At 46.3% G+C, this 16017-nt stretch overlaps 1 protein-coding gene across 2 annotated transcripts in view; it reads left to right on the top strand.

The window, feature by feature from the left end:
• SSH2 (slingshot protein phosphatase 2) overlaps nucleotides 1-16017 on the top strand; it is a 101865-nt gene that overhangs the window by 30832 nt on the left and 55016 nt on the right. For both annotated transcript variants that reach the window (XM_075440046.1, XM_075440043.1), the window contains exon 2: nucleotides 3696-3739. In XM_075440046.1, the coding sequence (XP_075296161.1) occupies nucleotides 3696-3739 (44 nt within the window). The remainder of the gene's footprint in view (nucleotides 1-3695; nucleotides 3740-16017) is intronic.

Here is a 16017-nt window from a genome sequence, read left to right as displayed (position 1 = left end):
ACATCAGGTCGTGCAACCCAAAGTGATGGGGTGGGGTTGGGGACTGGGCAAAGTCAGAGGTGGTAACTGCAGTGCCAGTGTCTTCCTCAGATTAATCGGGCTGATGACATTTGACTGTCTGACCCTTCAAAGATCAGAATCTTCATCCTGCAGATCTTGCGTGCGTGTTTCATTTGTGGGGTTTTTTTAACTTCTGCTACAAGAATTTCTGATATGTGGATGCATTAAAGAGAACACATTGAGCTGTATTGTGAGTTGTCCACTGCTCCTAGCAACTAGTAATGTAAAGGACATGCCACCTCCCTCTGCTTCTGCAGGCAGATCCCTAGAAGCTGGTGCAGAGTCTGCTCGGGATAACCCAGAGGGACCTGTGCTCTCAAACCGGGGGCCATAGACAGTTGTCCAGACTGGCACAGCCCAGGGGAGTTTAACTCTGCGTGCTGTGCCTGTTTGCCATAGCTGTGTGTGGCAATGAGGAGGTGGCCTGTGTGGCTGCTGTGGTGACAGCGGCTACCTGGCGAAGAGGAGCACTGTGTGATCTCGGGGATCAGAGCTATTCTTTTCACCACAGTTATTTTCTACTCCAACCCACTGGGAATTGCCTGCACTTTCAAGTACTGGAGTGAGAAAGGAGTATATACTGTCCTAGGAAGTGCTGGTAGTTAGGATCACAAATTTAGGGGAAAAGGAGCAAGGCAAGGAGGTATGAGAAGTATTTAGGAATGAAGTAGAGTTTCTTTGCTTGCTCTAGAAATGCAGGTCCTTACTGCTTTCATGCATGCAAGATAGTTCAGCACCAGCAAACTGCTGGGAAGTACTTGATGTCTTTTGCAGACTTAAAATGCTGCTGTTACCACCTGTCAAGCCAAAATAGGCCAAAACGCAGAATGAGCAGCACGGTCCATTGAATAGCTCCTGTCCCCGAGGTGTTAACCAACACTGTCGAAATGTGCGGGCAGTTTGGCTGTGTGGGGAGCACGGGTCGCCAGGACAGCTGGCCGGCGTCTGGAGCTGTGGACAGCAAACAGTGGGGCTCAGGCAGGTCCTGAGCCAGTGTGGTTATGGCAAAAGCTTCAATAACGGAAAGTGACTCCACGCTGTTGGATTCTGCTTCAGCAAGGCCGGTGTTGGGTCTGAATCCCAGAGAGCATCCCGGAGTGTCCTGCCAGCCAGGGAGCGCAGCTGACACTTCATCTTGGGAATGTGGGCTTGGCTCCCCGGTTTGAAGTGCTCTGTGGCTGCTCATGTGCTGGCTGCTCTTCATCTCTGTATTTGCACCCTTCTGAATGATGCTGCAGCTCGTTTTCTGTTGACTGCAGAGTTCATTGGTGTTTTCATTTCAAGGGGGTCAGGAATGCTGGCTTCCTTATCGGGTTGCTGAGCTAATTCAAAGGTATGATGAGTAGAAGGTATTCCTGCCAGCTCTTGCTTGTTGTAGATGGTCTGCAGGTTTTAGCTTGAATTTGTGGTTGCAGGTGGCTCCAAGTGAGTTACTTCATGGTGGTGTTCTAGTTCTGTTCTTAGAAATAGAAGACCAGTAGCAAGCATGCATTTTCTAGTTATTCTTATATCTCACAGATTCAGATCATTTAAATAAGAGAGAGAGAGAAATAGAATATCCAGCAGGAGTATCTGCATTTAACTCTGTGTTAAAAATTGAACTGGACGTGAGCTTTGCATGCAATAAGCACAAAGAACGTCATTCAGAAGATTCTCAGGAAAAAACATCTGTTTATATGGTTATCTTACAGAAACTTAACTTTTCCACTCTTCCCCTTTTCTGAGCTTGAAGTTTATATGTGTTAGTTTCTGTAGGATTTGTAAATGTGTCGATTCCAGAATGTCTCCCTCTCCTGCCCTGGGTGGCAGGTGGATACATGTCCTCTTTGGTGGGACTGAACCGGAGGCCCAGGGACGCACAGTTCCCATTTTCCTTTTTTCTCACTGACTCCATTTGGAATTGACATTTATCTCATTCCCCAGCCTTCCCCTAGCCCATGAAATCTCTAACACACCTTTTCTTAGTTTCCATCTGTGTGCTGTGGCACGTAAAACAGAAAGCAGTGGATGCATGGTAGAGCATCTTCCAAATTGCTCTCCTGAAGCAAGCTGAAGAGGATGAAAACGATGGTTTCCCTTTTCAGGAGAGCTGCTCAGTCTCCCCTGGGGTGGTTCATGGGAACGTTATCGGAGCCCATTGCAGAGGTGTTTGGGCAGGGGCAGCGCTGGTGAGGAGAGCACGGTGACTGTGTTGGTATAAATCACCTCTAACTTCAGCCTTGTGTGAAACACTGTCACTCTCTGCCGGCATTTTGGCTTCAGAGGTTCAGCTCTTCCGCAGATGTCTGCAGAAGAGCAATTCTGGACTTTCTTTATCCGTGCTTTCAGAAGCGCAATAGAAATACATAATTTTTTGGGTCTGACCCTTGAGTTCAGGAGTAATAGAGGCTACAGAGCATGACAGTTCACTTTACTATTGCCATGATACAGCTTGTGCCGATGTCTTTGCTCTGGAGAGGAGGACGTGTTCATCTTAAAGGATGACTGGATGAGTGATAGAAGAACAAAATGGAATAACTGTGATGGAACCTGGTAAAAGTTAGATGGAATAGAGCTATGTAACCAGTTTAAAAAAACCTGAACACTTCAGAAAATGAAGTGCCCACGCATGACTTTGTTAGTAAAATGTTAGCACCCCTGTTGTCATAGTGGCAGAGGTCTCTTGCAGCCACCTCCTTGCTGCTTTGTGTCTTGAAAAATGACCAAAATACGCGATGCCGTACTGAGGTCTTGCTCTTCACTGGGGGTCGGTTCTGCTGGACCGCATGCTGCCCGCAAATGGTGGGCGCTCGCTGGAGAGGACATCTTCTGCAGCAGGGAAGCCCAAAGCACACCAGGCACAAAGTCATCTTTTTGCTTCTTTTGTCACCTTGTGCTAAACTCTGGTTTTCTTGAGATGCTTGCGCTGACTGGACGCGTGGTATGTTTCAAAATGGGTTGCTCCTGCAGACCTACATGAACATAGTAAGTTTTCACTGATAAAACAGATCTTAGACCCCGTCTCCAGCCAGTGCCTGGCAATGCATATGCAAATGTACTGTGTAGCGGAATTAATTGCTGAGATCTCTCTGCTGAGGTATTGTTTTGGGCTTCAGTAGGTAGGCCTAGTAAAATTCCACGGCACATTAGAGATTGTGCATATTAATTTTGCATCTAAAGCAGCACAGTATGTCAAATTTCCACTTTCTAGTTTATCTGCGCTCACCCCGTCCTATTTCGCAGCTTTATTACTTGCTGGTTTTGTGAATTCTTAGCTTGGTTGCTGACACTGGACTATGAATTAATATGATCTACGTAAAGGAAAAATAAAACGCCTTAGTTTACTCCTGGGCAAAAATCTATGTGTTTGGCTCTTGGCCCTACCTTGTTTGGCAGGGGTCACTGGAAGTCCATGCAAAAGCATGCTAAATCCTGCAGTGACAGAAATTCTTGTAATGTTGAGTTTTTAAAAGGGTTTTGAGAGAACATGAAGTGACAGCTGAGCAGAAAGTGAGTTCCACTGTAGTGACAGCTACATGCAGAAGCAGTGAGAGTTTCCTTTGCCTTCTACAATCAACCCAGTGAAATGCAGCTCTTCTGGATTCTGCATGTATTAAAGCATATTAACTTGTTTTTCTCCTCTTCTGTGTATGCAGGAGGCAGATAGTGGGGAAGAAGAATGCCGGTCCCAGCCCAGAAGGTAAGATTGTCACTTGAGGCTTGCAAGAGTCCTCGTGGATACCTTTCTGTGTCAGATGTTGCACAGGGATTTTTTGTCATTCTGCATGTTTGGTTGGGTGGTTTTTTTTGTCGTGGATTTGTGTTTGGTTTTTTTTTTTACCCACCCAAACATGCATCGTTTTCTGCCTGTTGTTAATGTTGCACAACAGTCTCGTGTACATTACTAAAAAACAAATATACTTAGCTATGACCTAAATGATGCTCCCAGTAAAGGGGCCACTGCAGCAAGAAATGGGATCAGTCTGATTACACACTAAAAAATATATATGGGGACCAGTTCACAAAGATGTCAGCGAGTATATTCTCCAAATATGTTTGCATCCGGGAAGTGGTGTCTTGCCTGCAAACGTACTCTGAATAAGGTGATGATATTCCACTTCTCTGTGCATGTGGAGATTTTGCTTATATTTTAGGAGCAATCCTAGTTGTGTTGTTCCTTAGCTCCCTCCAATACCTGATGTTGGTTCTCAGGATTTCGTCCGTCATCAGAATATTCTGAGAGGAATAACCATGCTAATGAACTCTTGTTCTCTGCATAAAAAGTCATCTTGCCATCAAGAGCTGGATTGGATTACTCTAGTTAGCAGCAGTAGCACAGGAGAGACTTCAGCAGTGATAGTCATCCTCTGACTGTATTTCTTCACCTCTTGGTTACGCCCCAGTGCACATCTTTGGGATTTGTGAAAAGCTACATTTCTAGAAGCTGAAGTACAGGGGACCCTATGCCATAAAGGCACCTGCTGCTTGAAATAGCACATTCATTGGATGCGTGGATGTTTGCTATGGATGCAGGCAAACATCTACTCCAGAGTTGTAAGAACACTGAGAATTGAGAGGAATTTTTTTTTGACTGGGATTGTTTTGCATGGAGATGTTCACGTTTTGTAAATGCTGGTTTCATTTGCTTTGGGAAGAACCTTTTTGATAAATGCTTATTCCTAAAAACCAAACAAACATTGGCACTCAGCTGACTGAACGGTGACAAGTATTAATGGTGGTTTTATAATGTAATCATAGTCTTAGGGGTAGGCTTCCTGAAGTCTTGCAAGCTTTGTCTCCTGTCCTCTAAGCCATCAAGAGAATTATTTCAGGTAAACTTAATATAAACAAAACCTGTATGTACCAGGTAACTTCTGCAGCAGGAATACTTTTCTTGGCTTAAAATGTTGCAGTCAAATCTTACGAAGGGCTTAAAATTCCTCCAGAGGGAGCAAAGAGGAAGTGAAGGTGAAATGGTTCTCACTTTATGAGCTCTTGGGCTGTTACAGTTCTTTGCTTAATGTTTGTGTGAGCAGGTAACAACGGAAGCTGTAATTTCTAGTATTCAGAAGGCTTGAACAAGATCTGGGCTTTGGGTTTGGGGCCAGCATGGATGAGTCTGCAAAAGAAAAAGCTGTCCTGGTTGCACATTCCCATGATTTCAGTGTAGTCCTGTGATTCTGTGGCCCGGCAACGGTGACTGGTCTGTTTCCTTCAGCCTTCTCCCCTTAAATGATGATATAAAAATTGTTGCATGTTCATTTTACAACTTTCATGACTGAGAGGAAAGCTGGAAAACACAATTCCCAAAGGCTCAAACTGAACTCAGCTAAACTCTGATTTTTAATTTCACTCTTAGCCTTCCGGTAGTCACAAGATCAGCTCATGACTTGATCTCAGTATACATAATGTATTGGAGGGGATGGGAGGTATTTAATTGTTGTGGGCACTTAGCAACAATTGTAGGTTAGGTTTGAAACGAGGATTTTTTAATATATTCTAAATAACTTCCTGGAATAAGAAATGACGACCTGCTGTTGGTGTGGTGATCTGAACTCCATGACTCCTGTTGCTGGGGTCAGAAATCTAACTGAAACCAAGATGCTTCTTGGGGAAAACAAGGGGGTGGGTGTTAAATGTGTTTGATTACAGTAGGATAAAAATAATACAGTCAGACGTGGTAAGTAGTCAACCTGGAGTCCTGCTGTGGAGGAGCAGCAGATGTCTGTGAACAGCTTCTGAGTGTATCTAATCCCTCATTTTCAAGGGAACATAGCAAGTAGTAGCTATTAAAAGTCCAGACAGTAAAAAAGCAATGAACGGAGTTTGGCTTTAAAAGCAGAGGTACGTTATCAGCTGCAGTGTCACCGAAGCAGCACGGCAGCAGCCCGACATTCCTAGCTGCCTGCCTGGGCAAGGCCGGGCTGGTGGAGTTCTCCTGAGGCATAATTCGGGTGACCTGGCTGTAGCTACAGTCAGTGTTTGGGGTCGGATTTTTGCCATTTGTAAAATTTTTTGACGAGAAGTCATTTTGTCTCCTGCTCTTATGTAAAATTTTTTTAAACACTACCTCGGGGTAGCATAGTTGGCATTGAGCATGCCCCAAACTCATTCCATCAACTGGACATTGAATCCAAGATTACTACTGTAGCTAACAGAATGTTCGGGTTAATAAAATAACTTTTCAATATTCATAAAATAGGATGCTTACGAGGGAATTAGCTTAAGACCCAAACATAAGCACACAGGCATGTTTGGTGTCAAAAGATTTTTGCAATGATCAGTCTTGAAGATGACTGGGTACAGCCTTCATTTCCATCCTCCCGAGCCCCCATGTCGCTGCGCATCTAGGGATTGGCTCAGATGAGATAAAATGTTCCACTTAGATCCAGCTCAACATCGTTGCTAGTCCTGTGGCTGGCAGTTTCTAGATAGCCTCTTGTGTTAGCTTTCTGCTGTTTATTGCTTCTCACTGATGAGATATGGGTTATATATTGAGGTCAAGGGGAACATACAGAAAAGACTGGCAGTAGGACAGCAGGAGTGACTAGTGCTTGTCGAGCAGAGGCTATAAAGAGCAACCAGTCCAAAATGTCCTCCAGAGGCAGAGAAATGAGTTTCAAACAGGAGCTTCAACTTGTAAGTAGGTACATCAAGATCTTCATATCTCAGAAATGTAACCTGATCGGGTGCTGACCTGGTCTTGCTCTTTAAGATCCAACACCACAGAGGACGGTGATTGCGTGGACTCAAATCTCGCAGACAAGCGAGAGTAATTGTGTGAAAATGATGTTTAAACTTAAACCTGCTCTGCAGAGCAGTCAAACGACACGACAAGTCTGCACTCGCCACGAGACCGCTTCTGCCAGCACCATCGCGGAACGAGGAGTTCTCCGCTTTGTGAGTTAGCAGAATCCACTTCAAGCTTTTCTCCAAAGAATGGAAGAGCTGTTAGATGTGCAGAGAGAGAGTTCACGTGTGCTCTGCAATGATCCTTGGAAGATGCTTGAAAGGGTGTTTTCTGGCAAACTCTTTTTGTACTGCTGCAAAGAGGAATGGTTTGTTTCCCTGCTTGAGGAAAGTACTTGGCTATAGTGAACTTGGACCTGATTTTTATAAAGAGTTCTATCCGTTGCTAAAAACCACAGCAAATTAATACTCCAAATACCTGAAGCTGAGCAAATAGGTGAAAACCAGCTTGGCTTCTGGAATTTTTTTTTCTCACACCCAAGCCCTGCTCTGAGGGAAGCTCAGGAGGGTCTCTGTCCCCTGCCATAGCTGGGACCATTCTTGCAGTTTCTGGATGAGATCCCCAGACCCCTGGCGTGGGTCCCAGTTCTTGCTCTGGAGTCCCTGATCGAGCCAGTCCTGTCACCTGACTTAACGCTTGGCTAATGGAACCAAGACAGAGTACTGCATGAGCAGATGTCCCGAACAATCTATTTATTACATTTATTACCTTCTTAGCTACCTTCTAGACAGTTTTATGAGGCTATCTGGAGGCTGTACAGCTAGCTGGCCTGCGCATCTCTCCTTCTGTCCCCAGACATGCTGCTGCCACGCTCAGTACCCTCTTAACGGAGCCTCTGTGTTAACAGTCTCTTTGCATCATCCCGGTGTTGTTAAAGTTTACCTAAATTCACGTGTATTGAGCTCTGAGCTGTTTACACCAGCTGACCTATTGAATTCAGGTTTTGTGTGCTCTCTGCCAAGGTTGCAAGGATTCAGCATCTTTGTTTTGCTGACAAACGACATCTCCGGGGCCCGGGGCAGCAGCGGTGCTGCAGTCTGTGGTGGATTTGCTGTCAGGATCTGCTGGTTGCTTTTTGGGTTGATGTTTTAAATGGTGCCTTTATTTCTACACTATATGTGCATTTACCACTGCTCTGTGCCTGGAAACAGCTCTGGTTGCTGAAATGCGGCGTTTGAGGCTGCACAGTAACTGCTGCGTGCAGAACTGGGTGAGCTGTATTGCCTAGTGAGGCTGCTGGGGCCCTCAGAGGAGCTCTTTGACCAAGCACCAGGCCATAAAAGTTCAGACTAAAGTCCGTTTGCTTAGGTAAAGCTGAGGAGCCTGTCATTCCCTTCAAGTGCCACAGAAAGCGATTGGATCCTGCTCAAAATCTGGGGTTTGTTACCTGAAAATGTTCTCAAAAAGTGCTTGTCCTCCCCTCTTCAGGTGTGGATGGGAAGGTGGTGTTAAAAAAAGCTAAAAAAACAACAACGCCGTTAGCAGCCTAAGTATGCTTACCTTCTGGTTTGTTTTTTTTAGTCAAAATAGTTCCTTCCAGGAGTGAACTAGGAAGGAAAGCAAATCAGATTATTGCCATGATAACAGCTGGATGTGCCAAGATGCCTCAAGGTTCAAGCTGTGAGTAAATACCTTTGTTTCAGGAGCGGAAGACCACAGTCTGATGCAGGAGCTTATGGTTTATAACACTATAAAAGTTGGTTTTCAAATAGTAAGTGGAATTGGTGCATGTGTTTCCTTGTATAGGACAACAGCTCAATAAATTGTAAGCCAATTTGTTTGATTTTTTTTTAAGCTGAGGACTGTTGTAGGCTTCTCACTACCTGAGGGTTATGGCAGACGCATGCTAGTCCCTAGGAGAGAGAGGAGTGGTTCTGTGACACCAATTGGCCGCGCTTCAGAAGGCTCATTTACAGTCCACATCGAGATGTGCGAATCTTTGCCCCCCTGTGTCTGTTGTGACTTTGGAGATGTGTATCATCGCCATTTGGTGCTGCTGTGGCCGGCTCCTGCCCCTTCTGGTTATCCTTAGAGCGTATCTGGTGTTACAGGAGAGACTTCCAAAAGCCACGCGCTGTGAGTTCTAGCGACTGACCCTTCCTTGCATCTCCTTTGCTTGCTGCTGCAGCTGCCAAACATTTATTCTGTTGGTACTTGAACAGTAGCTGGATCTTGTAATGGGTGTGCAAGACAGTTGGTTAACTCCAGATCTTGAGTAAGACCGTGTGTGTGGTGTACAGGAAAGCTTGTGTTTATCCATCCCGGAGATTACTAAGCTCTTGTAGTATGAACCTTATCTTTAGGATGTGTTTCCTGAATCCATCTGTCTGTCTTTCCTTTCAGTGACAGCTTAGCCTCTCTGCGGCATTTACTACAGCTGCTTGTGCAGAGTCTATACCAAGATCAAGCACGGTTCTGTGAATCTGCCAGCTCTGCTGACCACCAGAAACCGCTCTGTGGGCCACACGTCACGATTCATTAAAGTGGGTCTGTGGTCTTCATTTTTTGAATACCCGGTGTTTTATCACCAAACCATGAGCAAAGGTAGTAGTAAAATTTGGGTTTATTAGATTAGTAACAGGTATCTGCAGGGCTAGTTCACGGCAAGGCCTGCGTCTGTGGTTGCGACATGTTCAGTCCAGTCCGATTACATACCTGTGCATCACAGTAATGGGTAAGATGACTTCAGGTGTGATCTTCAGGCTGAAGGATCAAGCAGGCTACTATCGTTGCATTACCAAATTGGTAGGTAAACATATGATGCTATAGCAGGGAGCTTTTTTGAAAAATTAAAGCTTATGAAAGGGGTTTTTAAAATTTGTTATTCTAAGTGTGTGCACAGAGGAGAATGAGGAACAAGGCACAGGCAAACTGGGAAGTCGAAGGAATGAAGGTGGGTCAGATCCTTCAGCCACCGAAAGGGTCTGCTTGGCATGGAGCAAGCACAGAACAGCTGCCCCTATGCACTTGTGCTCCTTCAGAGGTTCGCGGAGGGGCTGACCAGGAGGTGCCTTAAGGATTCCATACGTGCTTGTGTCTCCTGCTGAGCATGAACCAGGTGCTCTAAGCTAGAGGAGTCTGAGTTAAGGACAGATTCCTGTCATAAATAGAAAGGGAAACTCCAAAATAGCCGTTCTGATCCCTTTACGGATAGGGCACCTTGGCAAGGCTTCAAAGTTAAACATGAGTCCTCAGAGTTTTCAGCTTTGCGTGGATTTCAGACACTTGAATGTGTTTTGGGAATCTGGGCCAGGGTTTCTGGACTTGTTGGCATTCAGCTCTTTCATATCTTTGCATCAAAAACATTCCTTTATAAAATTAGGGGGGTGGTTTTGACAGTTGAGAGGATTTAGATCTTTTCCATAGGTCACTGAAATAATGTTACCTATTTTATGATCTCAGACATGGCATTCAGGCATGTTTCTTCCTTGCTGGACTTAGAGCAGTGCTGTAACAGTTTGTAAGGGTCTGGATTAACTTTTTAGCAGAGATGTAGATGTTTGCACGGAGGCCGTTTTGCTGTGCAAGTAGGATGCATGGTAGTTTTTGCATCCGAAGAACTAGTTTCTACAAAGCTCCTCTTGAATTGCTGAAATGCACGTGGAAGGCAGCTCTCCAGAAAGCAGGAGGAGAGGATGGCTGTGGGAGAAGACGTTTCAGCAGAAGTTACGTCTCAGCACGTTACCCCTATCCAACATTAGTGTTGCTTGTGGAGAGACCAGGGCAACTGGCATCGCTGCTTGTGTCCCCTCTCCTGCCCCTGCTGCCTGGTGGCACAGCTCGGGTCCCTTCAGTTGTCTTGGCCTCTGCCTCTGTAAAAGGGGTGTAATTGAGCACTGACCTCTTTGTGTCAGACCCTCTGAGATTTAATGATAAGTAAACCATACAATGCTTGGGCGTGGGGTTTGTGAGGGAAGGGTTTAATGAAGTGATAATATTGCAAAATAGGTGTTGAATTCTCAGCTAAGAAGCCTGATCATTGATCATGATGGGCAACTGACCAAACTGGGCTTTAAAAGCAGGGTTTTGTTCTTTCTGTGATGCTTATCACCCTACCCCTGGGCCCGTCAGATTTCTTTGCTCAAGAACTGGAAACAGAAATACTCTTTGACAGCTTAAATAACCAAATTTAGAACGTGGCTTCCTGTTCTGACTGGTTCTTCAGGATTCAAGTATAGTTTTGCGTGCTTTCCCTGTTCCTGCCTCCCCCCTCTTTTGCTTTGTTATTTTTTTTTCCCCTAACTAGCTATGTGCTCTTTTAACTACTTTGGTAGATTTCCTTACTGTGTGTAATAAAGCTGGTGTGTGTAAGCGCTGCCCTGGTGGGTGGTATGCCTCTTACTCACTGGGAAAGCTTTGTTTCTTTACTCTATCTCATTCTGCCCTGCATGCATTGGCTTGTTTCTGATCACTGCTACTGAAATAGCTTCACGTTTTCCTGATAAATTGGACTACCTAACACAGTAGGCTTTGTCTCCCATGTTAGAAATGGCCAGAAGACTTCTGACAGATCAGTTTCTCCCTCCAAGGTGGGGAGACAGTGGTAGGAGATGAGGGCAGGAGGTGCTGCTCTCAATGCATCAGGGTCTACCTGCTCGCAGCTTTGCTGAGCTAATTTAAGGCTTTCCCCAAATAAGTCATGCGTTTGGACTCTTAATCGACTCAAACTCCTGTATAGACACTGTTCATTGCTGAAAGCCACATGTCCTCACAGCAACAGGATGAATTAACTGAACTCCCACCAGAAAAGCAGAGGCATCGGGTCCTTTGGCCCTCAAACAGCTGGAGTGCGGCCCCATATTCTCCAAAGCTACCTCTCAGGACCCTTTTTCCCCATCGGACGTGATGCTGAGACAGCTGTCTTTGTGGGGAAAGACCGAGTATAGCTGCCGGTGAGAAAAACAAAGCCCTTGGCCCCACCTCTGCACACGGAAATGAACTTGCTGCCTCTGCTCTCGCTGGCCGAGCCTGTGCAGGGCTCCAGTGCTCGGCTGCGGGCTGCGACGTGTTGTTTTCAAAATTCTGTAACATTTCATAAACGACAGCGGAAACAGCTGCCCAGCAGTAAAGAACAAACTTTCCATATGTGCAGTAAAGGTGGCTGAGCAGGCACTGCCGTAGCTCATCGCTCTGTTGGGAGAGGATGTGGTGGTGCAGAGGGGGAGGTTTGTTTGCCTAACACAGCAGCTTCACAAGTGTTTTCATAAATCCCCTGAAAATAAGGGTTCGGGTTCTGCGTTGCCTGATCTGTTACACTGATGCAAAGAGATTGAGGCCAAAATTCCTATGCCTGACAACATCCCACTGTTCCCTTTACCCTGAACGTGACTAATGTTACAACTGTAGTACCTTCCACAGGTTTACCCTGCTGTTGGAGGAAGAGAAGAACATTCCTTGCTTTTGCAGAGATTGCCTGGACAGTCCGAACAGACTGAAAATAATACCCAACCCTTCATACCCACTGGAATGTTTCTAGAGAGACCATAGCAGTAAAGGGTCTTCATTAGGGCTCTTCAAAAGGAAATAACTGAGAGGACCAGAGGAAGTCTTGCTGGCAGACATGCTCTGAAATGAAAAGAGGTCACCAGGCCCCAGTGTAGGCTAAGAATTGGACATGCCTAATAAGACAATCCGTGCTCCAGATTTAATCATCTCAGCATGTGAGCAGACACTCAGCAAACCCCTGTGGGATAGGAGTGGGTGGAATATGGTGACACCCACACCTTTGTGTGGTCTGACAAGAAGCAGCAATTCAGCCTTAAGCTGTTGATCTTGGATGGAAACATTAGCTTGATTAATGCCCTCTTTGCATGTGGGCTATGTGCACTGACAGGACTCCGTGTCCAGCTGTAATGGTGCTTTCAGCAAGTGTCCAATCTGTGCACGCTGATACAAAACCTGACTGGAGTGCTTCGTGCATTTTTACTGGTGACCTACGTCCCGAGGCCTCAGCTGTACAAGGAGAATCCCATTTGCAAGCTGCTAGCCCCGTGCAGGGCACAGAATTACTCTCATTACATCATTGCAGGATCAAAATGTGTTAAAAATGCACAAGGAAGATAAGGCAGCTGAAGTTGCTGGTGGAAGCTACTGTGACTGCATAGCTTTGAGACACAGACACCGGGGGAGATGATTGTACGAATAAACCATATGTTTTCAGCCTTGTTGTGTGCCAGACGGAACGCTACAAGTCAATACAGGAGATCTGTGCATGCATGTTCTCCCTCCACCCCCTGAAACTTCTCTCCAGAGGCAGCTCTGGTGGCCATTCCCTCTGTCCCCTCCTCCTGGAGTGCCTGGCCAGGTGGCCTTGGCACTTTTTGTCGTAGTTTTTTTGCCCATGATTCTTCCATAACTGGTTCTACCTGCTGGAGGTGCTGGCTAAGCTTTGCAAAGATTTTGGGATGTTTTTTTTTACAGTGTGTCTTGCCCGCTGTATGTAACTGTAGTTTATTGGTGTGGTGTTCAAAGGTTAAATGAAACCCTGCTGCCCAGCGGGGCCCGTGTTGTACGGAGTGCGGACGCGGTGTTTGCCGCTTGCCCCCGCACCGGGCAGCATGGCCCTGCTAATCCTCTGACCTCCCGGGCAGCGCGAAATGCCAGCTGAAACTGGGACAGGCAGTGCCCTTTCCCCCTGCAGCAAAGGGCAGTTTGTGCGCTGGGCTGGGAAGTGCTTGAGACCCCGGACAGACTTATTTACATCTTGTCACGCAGTGATTAATGGCTGTGCTCACATGCTCTGTTGCAGCACGGTAGTGATTTAGACTGCTACCTGTCATCACTGCAATTTTGTGCACTTTAAATTCTTTATGTATTTGTCCCAGCAGAGTGCACCTGCTTCCAGCAAGGAGCAGTTTCTTGGCTGTCTGGTGACCTGCTGCCTTCAGCTCCGTCTTGTTGTGCGTCCCCTCGAAGCCCCTTCTTTCTGCCTGCTCCTTGCTCCTGCAATACTTCCAGTCATGTCTGAATGCAGGGTGCAGCTTTAGCAGAGAAATAGGGTTGTTCCCTAAGTCTGATTTTAAAAAGCAGAGTATGAAAACAAAACATCCTATACAAACGGACAGTGGGAACTGAAATGTGAATCTCACTAACGTGTAGCCTGAAGGCGGTGTCAGTCTCAGGCTGGTATTTCAGTCTTTATGGCAACAAAAACAGGTTCAAATACCTTTTATTAGTGCAGTTTTCTATATATACACTTGCTTGAGGATTTCCTACTCCTATTTTGTAAAGGTTCAAAAAGAAAAAAGCTGGGATATTTCTATAATCATTTGGTCTCCTAGCATATGGAGATGCAGTGTGTGATTATATTAATCCAGGTCTAATTCATTTACAAATCTATTATCCATATGTTATGAGTAGCTGCTGTAAGAGTATTGCTTGTAGGTCATCACTGCACTTGTTCTTAGCAGTTTTTAAGGGCTTGCCTTTGTAATGTTAGTTGTGTGTAAGAAATCTGGCATCTGTCTGGGCAGTATCTGAGTGCATTTAGTCTTCTGCAATGCTTGAATAAAGCTCCTAAGTTATTAATTAGACTAGAACAGAAGTTCTGGGTTTGTTTTTCAGTCTATGAATGTGTGGTATGTGTTACTACTGACTATGAGGTTCTTGCCAGTCTCCTGACCTCTGGAAGGATTGAGTTACCCTCCATTTCTCTAACGTCCTGATTTTTCCGTTGCTTCTTGCAACTGACTGTATTTCTGCCTAACAAAATGATTTTTTTTTGGCACTCAGCAAGCTGGCACTGTGTTTTCTTTACAGCTGTGAGGAACCTTTACCAGAGATACGCTCTTGGCTGTAGAAGGTGACATTGCTTAAATTAAAGCAACCACACCATATTCTAGCGAAACTTGCAGAATCACAAATTCTGCTGCTTTGTCCTTTTCTGTGCGAGTCCCTGGAGCGCGGTGCTTCAGACCTTCCGGACAAGCGTCTGTCTTACTCCTGGGAAGCCTCAGACCCAAAGCAGTTGCCATCATGCTGTGTAATTTTTTTTTAAACTCCTCTCTGCTTCTTTGAAAGTTTTAGTTAATAGTTGGAAATAAACCCTAGGCAAAGCTTGCTTTTGGGTTCTAGCTCTGCTGTCTGATCACAGGGGCAGTATTTTTTTGCTATTGAGTAGGTGTCAGTACGTAGATGTGTTTAAACTTAACATCTTCCAATGCCAGCTCACTCGTGCCTCGTTACTGGGTCTGAGCACATGCCATCCACACCAGGCGACTTAAGAATAGTATATTATTTGTGTCCCCCTGGGCTGGGATGTCCTGCATTCCTACGGGGAAACAGAAATCTGAGCTAGCTTCCAAGGTTTCTGGGTTGTTTTTCCACACTCCGTAGTTAATTCGCCCGGAGAACGGGCTGGAGGATGCCGATCCGGGACAGGCCGTGTCTGCTCGGGGGCTGTCCTGTGGGCAGCGCTGGGCTGAGTGAGCTACCCCCAGCTCTCCCCCATGGAAAACTGTACCGGAGGTTCCCTTGCGTGATCACATCTCCATCCCCAGCGGCCAGGGGACAAGAATTTAGTTCTGAAGAACCTCCTTGCTTCCTTTTCTCTTGGAGGGGCGATGGAGCTAGAGATGAGACAGCACTGAAAGGCAGCTGCTTCTCTTCTCCTTTGGCAGAAAGCGAGTTGTCAACTCTCTGCGCATGAAACTTATTGCCAGGAACTATCCCCCCCCCATCTCCTGCAGGAGAGAAATTCAGGTCGTTCCCGGAGCACCGAGCTGTTGCTGCCTGCCTGCTGCACGGAATCCTTTCACAGAATCCCAGCATGTTGGGGGTTGGAAGGGACCTCTGTGGGTCACCCAGCCCAACCCCCTGCCGAAGCAGGGTCACCCAGAGCAGGCTGCACAGGACCGCGTCCAGGCAGGTCTGGAATATCTCCAGAGAAGGAGACTCCACAGCCTCCCTGGGCAGCCTGGGCCAGGGCTCCGTCACCCTCAGAGGGAAGAAGTTCTTCCTCATGTTCAGCTGGAACTTCCTCTGCTTCAGTTTGTGCCCGTTGCCCCTTGTCCTGTCGCTGGGCACCACTGAACAGAGTCTGGCCCCGTCCTCCTGACACCCCCCCTGCAGATACTTAGAGGCATTGATAAGGTCCCGATCCCTTGATGCGCTGCTTCGAACCCGGCTGCGCAGTCTGCAGCCTTACTCTCCTGGCCTGGATTTAAGTGGGGAAAAAAAGGGGGGAAATAAAGCTGGGCCAGAGACACGAGCGGGAGCCCCCGCCCCGT

This window comes from Opisthocomus hoazin, chromosome 20 (genome assembly GCF_030867145.1).
Source record: "Opisthocomus hoazin isolate bOpiHoa1 chromosome 20, bOpiHoa1.hap1, whole genome shotgun sequence".
In the NCBI taxonomy this organism is placed as follows: domain Eukaryota; kingdom Metazoa; phylum Chordata; class Aves; order Opisthocomiformes; family Opisthocomidae; genus Opisthocomus; species Opisthocomus hoazin.
Note: the sequence above shows the minus strand (reverse complement) of the source record. Positions and strands in the feature narration are given on the sequence as shown.